At 47.3% G+C, this 7,286-nt stretch overlaps 1 protein-coding gene across 2 annotated transcripts in view; it reads left to right on the top strand.

Annotated features, from left to right (window-relative positions):
- BEND5 (BEN domain containing 5) overlaps positions 1-1,429 on the top strand; it is an 878,609-nt gene extending 877,180 nt beyond the window's left edge. Inside the window, exon 14 of one of the 2 annotated variants that reach the window (XM_072932490.1) lies at positions 1,258-1,429. In XM_072932490.1, the coding sequence (XP_072788591.1) occupies positions 1,258-1,384 (127 nt within the window). In that variant the 3' untranslated portion in view covers positions 1,385-1,429. The remainder of the gene's footprint in view (positions 1-1,257) is intronic. The other variant, XM_030278790.4, reaches the window with a different exon arrangement.
- The last annotated feature ends 5,857 nt before the right edge of the window (positions 1,430-7,286 follow it).

The following is a 7,286-nucleotide window of genomic DNA, read 5'->3' on the forward strand; positions in this document are numbered from 1 at the left end:
ATCAAGCAAGGCCTCTGGACACAATGGGGTGAGTTGTGACCCTTTTTCCCCAGGCCTGGCTCTGCCCAGATGGACAGACCAGGGCTGAGGCTGACTGGTCACTTGTGCTCATCTTGCTGTGACCAATGTGTCAGGACCTGGAGGGAGGAGGGGCAGTGAGAGTGGTGGGCTGTGAGATGCAGGATTTTAATTGCAACTTGCAAGCAAAAAGGCTCTGTAAGTAAATAGAACAGAAATGTTACAGAATTAACTAAAAATAGAGATTTACTTTTCCTTAAAGTAGCAAAAATTCATCATGCACACTGTAAACACATACACAGAGTGTTTTGTCTGGGAAACAAGTAATGAGACTTACTCAGTTCCTTATCAGGAACTGAAGTGTTACAAAGCAAATCTTTCCACCAGATAAGCTGTGAGAAGCTGGGGAGCTGGTTCTGTGGTGCTGGGTTGTGAAAAGCTCAGTTCTTACCCTGTGAACTCCTGGGGCATCACTGCAAAAAGCACTTTGTATTTATCACAACCCTGCTCCTTTGGAGGCCAGTTATAAAACCCCCACAGCTCTGCTGGGGCTGCAGCCTGAAAGGGGCACTGGAAACTCCAAACTATACTGACAACTGAAATTTGGCATGAGATTTGGCTAGATAATTGGAGTTAGATAATTGGAGTTAAAAAAATTGGAGTTATGGGCACAGTGAAATAGCAGTGTCACATCTTTGGGGGTTCTCTGAAGGCACTGGTCTGGATGCTGGAAGCGCTGGCATCATGTGCTGGGTGCTCCCTGGCCACACAGTCAGAGTCTGCCCCCAAAGACTCTGACCCAGCTGTGAACACCCCTGGCAGTGGGGACAATCCAGCTGTGAGCAGATGCGAACCAGCCATCCTGTGACTGGTGTGTGCCCCAGAAGGAAATATTAATGATGAGAGGAGGGCTGTTCATGAGCAGTAATGAAGGGACCTCAGGAGGAGAAAATGGTGGGAAGTGCTTCACCCAAAGAGAAGCAACGGGACCCTTTTCTCAGATAGCTCAGAGCTAGCTCAAAGCCCTTGAAGCCTCCTGGAAGGACTAACCTTGCTCTGGCCAGAGAGGGATGGGACCAGCTGGTCTATAACCACCTCTAATTTGTCTCGAGCTGCCAAAGCCTTCCTTACAGATGCACTTCGCTGCGAGACGTCGCACACGGCGTCTCCTCAGAGCACACCCACACACAATTACCTGCTGTGGTGACAGCCCCTGTCCTCTCTCTCTTCCTTTGGCAGGAAGGACAGCGTGCCACTCGATAAAGGCACTGCCCAGCGGGGCCCAGGCAGCAGCCACCACGCCGGGGGCAAAGCCGAGAAGAGGAGCCAGGCACATCTGAAGGACTCGTCTCTTTCCACGCGCTGAGGAGAGGAGAGGAGAGGAGAGGAGAGGAGAGGAGAGGAGAGGAGAGGAGAGGAGAGGAGAGGAGAGGAGAGGAGAGGAGAGGAGAGGAGAGGAGAGGAGAGGAGAGGAGAGGAGAGGAGAGGAGAGGAGAGGAGAGGAGAGGAGAGGAGAGGAGAGGAGAGGAGAGGAGAGGAGAGGAGAGGAGAGGAGAGGAGAGGAGAGGAGAGGAGAGGAGAGGAGAGGAGAGGAGAGGAGAGGAGAGGAGAGGAGAGGAGAGGAGAGGAGAGGAGAGGAGAGGAGAGCTGTAGGACAAAGCGGAGGAACACGTCGCACTCAGGAATCGATGATGTTTCTCTTTTTTTTTTTTTCCCAGACAAATATTTCTAAGATAACAAATAGTCCAAGGAGCAAAGAGGGAGAGGGAAATTAGCTAGAAATTTTACTATTGATTCTTTTTTATTTATAGATGGAGAATCAATTTCAGGGCCCTTTTTTTTTTTTTTTTTTTTTCCCTATCTGGGTGAGAAAAAAGAGTGAACTGATAAATTTGCAGAAATCATTTGTGGTGGCTGAAAAGCTATTTGTTAAAATGAGAAAACCTCTCCTTCCTCCACCAGTCCCCTTCTCTCTCTTTAAAGGGGTAACCCATACAATGAGCTAATGAGGGAGTCCTGGCTCCTCTACTGCACCATGTGATGTCTCCCCTTTTAGTGTCAGGCTCAGAAGCCCTTATGCCTACTGCATGTGCTAGTCCTGTTAGCTTGCATTAGGAGAGCCTGATAAATAGCTTCTGAGAGCCAGGCAGGTGCTCCTCAGAGTGCAGTTTATCATCCACTGCATGGCTGGGTTTTTTGCTCTTCCATCAGATCATTTGAGGAGAGGGGTCATATGAGAAATGGGACTGTCGGGCTGCAGGCATGAAACTTGCTGCAACACCTGTCCAACAGGCAGGGACAGTGGTCCTCCATCAAAAACTGCTTGGGGTCTAGAAAGACCAGACTTGCCAACAGATGTATGGCTGAGGCAGTGTGAGTGAGGAGTAGTGCTGAAGGGGGTGAACAAACAGTGTAGTGTAAGAAACCCAAAGTAAAGCCACAGCACCTCCCCATTGCATGGAAAGTATGCAAAATCTCTGCCCAGAGCCACTGTCACTAGGCAGTCTTGCCTCCTGCAATGTGTGACACCCTGAAACATCTGACCTTCATTCTCAATCTGGAGACAAAAAGAGGATGAGAAGGTGCCAAGACCCAGCAGGGAAGAGAAGGAAAGGATGAATGAGACTGAGGGCAAAAAAAGATGAGTGAAACATGACTGAATGAGCTCCTCTTGGTGTGGGGTGGCCCTGAAGAAGTACTAACCCCAGACACTGTTCTCTAGTAGAAGAAATGTGTTGGTTGTCCCTCTCCTCTTTCCCAGGACAGGAATGCCATCATCTAGGAATAGAGTCAGGCTGAGCTGGGTCCCACATCCCAGTGGACCTCCTCGGAGCTGCTGGCACATAGTTTCCATCCAGTTTGTATTACTGAAGCTAGAAGGAGTCAGCAGGTATGAATAAGGACAAAAGCTTGGCTCTGCATGCCTCTGAAGAAGGACAAGCTACTCAGGACCTGCCAAAACTTGAGCTGAATGCATCTGTGCATTAGCCACCCATTAGTTGGGCTTTCCTTAGTTGCTCTCTGACAAGAGGAACTCACTTGAAAGCAAGAAGGAGGTATCCCACTGGAAGGAAAATGATTGAAAACACCAAGCAAACCTGCTACCCTCAGTATTTCAAGGTGAGAGGGTTAAACTGTGTACATTTTTTGGGAGAATAAAATGCCTTCATATGATGAATTCCAAGGCATCCAAAAGGCACAGTACTGGCTCTCTGTCTCCAAAAGCAGAGTAATGAATAGCAGTGACAGTGTGATAATTAAAATGACCTCTTGGAGATATGGATTAGAAGGTACGTGGGGGGGAAAAGTTCTCCTTTGAATTAATCTAGTGCTAATTTATGACTATCATTGGGTTTGTTAGGGTTTTAGTGGAAGACTTTCAAAGTTGGTTTACTAGAGTTAAAATGTTCTTCCCCATGTTCATTGCAAAAACACTTGGAGAATTCCTCATTATTTATTTTTGGATGTTTCTATATATACATGCATACATATATATATATAATGAGAGAGTTTCAATATTTGCTTAGCTGCTAAAAAGACTGCTCTGGAAATATGAATAAAGTGATAAAAGCAGCTGTGGAATGAGTGTGTTGTTTTATTTCCATTTCTTCCTCCTCACAGGCTCCCAGATCACTTCAAAACCAAGATGGCTGGATTCTGGGAAGCCCTTGTGCTCCCTCTGTCAGACTTGGAAAAGTCAGTCTTTTAAGTTTAGATTTAATAACTGGATTTTCTTGATAATCACTTCTTACTTGTCTTGTGCACAGGTATCTGCCCCACAGCCTGAAATCTGTAGGTCTTAGGACCTAAACTAGATTGCTGATCTCTGCCAGAGATGCTGCCTTTCTGCTGAGACATTCCAACCTTTCAGTGGCACAGGAAGCACAGATTGGAGACAGTTGCCCATATGGGGAATGATGACATCCCATTTGTCAAGTCCCATGGTGCTAACCTTCCCATCCTCCCCACCTGCCTAGCAATGCTGTAACATCCAAACATAAGGTTATCTGCCAAGAGCATCTGCCTTGCTCTTCAGCTGGGCAGCACGCCCGTCCTGGAACCCGTCCTCCCCATCCTCGTTCCAGAATGTCTTGTTCAAGCTCTTTGCTCTTGCCTTCCATTTCATTCCTCTTTCAGTTTGTCTCTGGCACCTTCTGGCCGAGCCACAGTTGCCAGTACCCATTTCTTCCATGCTGAGATCCCAATCACATCTCTCTTGAACCCCATAGGCAGAGCTGACTTCATGGTGCTTTCCTCAGAGACCCACAGCTGCTTTCGGGGGTCTCCAATAAACTGTGTGTCTTGAAAGCTCTCCCTGACCATCTGGGCATGGGAGCCTGAGCCTTTCTTTCACTGAGGGGTCTCTGCTAGTTTGCCTGAGGGTTTACACATCCAGGATTTTGGGGAGACTAGCATGGGAGCTCAAAATAATGTTCCCAGCCTCTAGTTCCCTTTCCTCCCATGTGAGTGCTGAAGTTCTCCTCCTCCACCTCAGCAGGCAGATCCTGCATCAGAACCTACTTCTGGCCTGCCATTAGCCTCTTCTTCCTGGAGATATCTGTGTCTCGATGTAAGTAATGCCTGTTGAACTCCCAACAGTAATTCCTTATTAGTCACGTGTGTCAGGACCAAGGTAAGGTGACTCCAGGGATGCCGACAGGCTCAGAAGCCAATATGGGTCCAAAACTAGGCTTTTATTTGGACAGAATGGTATTTGCTCTTAAAAATAAAGGCACACGTTTATCTGAACATGGGCGGAGGGCTTTTCTTGTGAGGAGACCAGTGGCCCATTGCAAAGCCCTGCCTGCCTCTTCAATTCTCTGCTCTGGGGAGCTGCAGGACTCTCCCTTGGAGCAGTAGCAATGTATTTGCCTCCCTTCGTACAGGGCAGGATGATGAATATTAAAATGTTGAAATTAACTTGTTTTCCATGCATTCAGCTCTCCTGACAAGAAAATCCCACTGCAAACCCCTGCACGGGAAGTCTAATGCACCGAATGAGACCCTCGCTGTGAGGGGATTATATATTCTGATTGGGGCTGAGTTTGCAATTATTCTCTCTGCCACACCAAAGACCTTTACTGCAGAGCTGCAAACCAGTTATGGGAACATGAAATGCTTTGACTTCTTCACTAGGGAAACATTAATCCAATCACAGGTTATGTCCATTACAGACTATGGCAATATTGTATACAGGAATTCCCAGGAGAAGGTTCTACAAAAATTGGAATCTCTCTATAACCATGTTATGAGATTTACTGGTGTGGATAAAATGGGCAGAGTAAAAATTACCAGGCTGGCTATCTCTAAAAGACAGGTGAAGTCTGCTGGCTATCATTGCTTTGCAATATTACAAATGGAAAAGCCCTGAAGTAATTGAATAACACATCTGCTGAAAAAACCTTGTGAACTGCTACAACCTAAAGATAGACTGTGAGGAAACAATGTAGGTACAGCACCCGGTTAAAAGGAAAAAGATGCTTTTCTTACCTGGTGCAGGAAGATATCGCAAATGCAGGTACAGATTCTCTCTTTGCCTTCTAGATTATGTGTGTCTATGTGTGTGTGCTCTATATATTTGTGTGTGTGTTTGTGTCTACCTATCTCTTTCTTTGCACATAAAAATAAGTTAAACCAGGTTCCTCAGCAGCCAGAAGAATGATGCTGGATGGCAATGATACACAAGCAGGGCTCACTCTGTTTCTTTTTCCACTGGAGGTTGCTGAAAACAATTGGCATGGCTGGCAAGGGAGCTGGTTTCCATCTCCTAAAGTCTCTCTGTCCTTGTGCAGAAAAAAGATTTCAAAGCACTTTGCCATAGTTAATGGAAGTTTTTCCTGTGCTTTAGTGTCAGTGTTCAGTGATCTATAACCAGTTTAGCAGCAAAGAGCAAGCTCCTGGGCTCCCTGCAAACCCAGGCTCCAAGGATGGAGCTGCTGTGGCCGGGGCAGCGCACAGAACCCTCAGGGTGAGGATGGGCACAGCCTGGCCACTGGCTCCACATCACCCTGCCACTGCAGCCACCTCACCTGCAGGCATGAACAGCACAGCCAGGCCAGCAGAGTGACCCCCACCAGCAGAGCGACCTTCACCAGCAGAGTGACCCTCACCAGCAGAGTGACCCTCTCCAGCAGAGTGACCCTCACCAGCAAAGTGACCTTCACCAGCAGAGTGACCCTCACCAGCAGAGTGACCCTCACCAGCAGAGTGACCCCCACCAGCAGAGTGACCCCCACCAGCAGAGTGACCTTCACCAGCAGAGTGACCCTCACCAGCAGAGTGACCCTCACCAGCAGAGTGACCAGCCATGGCCTTGTCCCTTCTCTGCAGGTGAGCGCTCTGCTCAGGCGTTCATGGCCTGAGAGGGGATTTCAAGACAGGCCAGCGCCTCTCCTGTGGTTCTGCCTGGCTTGGAGGAGCTCCTCTCATTCCTCGTGTTCCTCCCCATCTGGTGGCTCTGAGCAGAGATCCAAGGGCAGCTGACATGGGTGCACTGCAGCAGCATGGCTGTCAGGGGCTGTCACAGCTGCTCAGTATGGGGACATGTGATTTATTTCGTGTCTCATGCACCTCTCCATGGCAGAGCAGCACACATGGAAGGATGAAATGTTTTTGAGTGCATCTGGAGGGCTTTGAATACTCCAGTGGGAGAAACACAGGAGAGACCGGCAGCATCAGTACTGATGGGCATGGTTATAACAGATATTTTTCATTAAGTTTTTAATCAAAAAAGTTGTTTATTTTCACAAACATTTTATAGAATGCAAATGTGTGAAGTATAAAAATGCTGCTTTTCCAGTAAGGCTTGAAATGTACTGCCTGGAAGCAATGGGAACAGAAACCAGCCAAATCAAACTGCACTACCAATAGCCTGTGTATCTGAAGGAAGGTTTTATTAAGCTAGTGTTTGGAAGAAAAGAGTACTAGAGCAAGTTATGCCATTGAGGATGAAGTCTTTCTCACAGCCATAAGGGAGTCAATATCCCACTGTTATTCCCTGTTACATACACAAAATTATCATGGGTATAAGGAGCCCTCTGTTCATTTTGCACTTTTAGGGTTGTTACCCCTGATACTTTCAGCCAAAGCAGCCTGAACAAATGCTGAGGATTTGTACTCTTTTCCCTTTGGTGCCAGGTGAAGGCAGGGAATTTTTGGGGTTGCTGCATGCATGTACTGCTAAGATTGATGAGGAATGTTTCTACCGAATTTAGGGCCCATTTTAAGGCTGGATTAATAAATTTCTAGAGGTGTGATTATTTTAGGCC

This window comes from Taeniopygia guttata, chromosome 8, assembly GCF_048771995.1.
Source record: "Taeniopygia guttata chromosome 8, bTaeGut7.mat, whole genome shotgun sequence".
Classification (NCBI taxonomy): Eukaryota; Metazoa; Chordata; class Aves; order Passeriformes; family Estrildidae; genus Taeniopygia; species Taeniopygia guttata.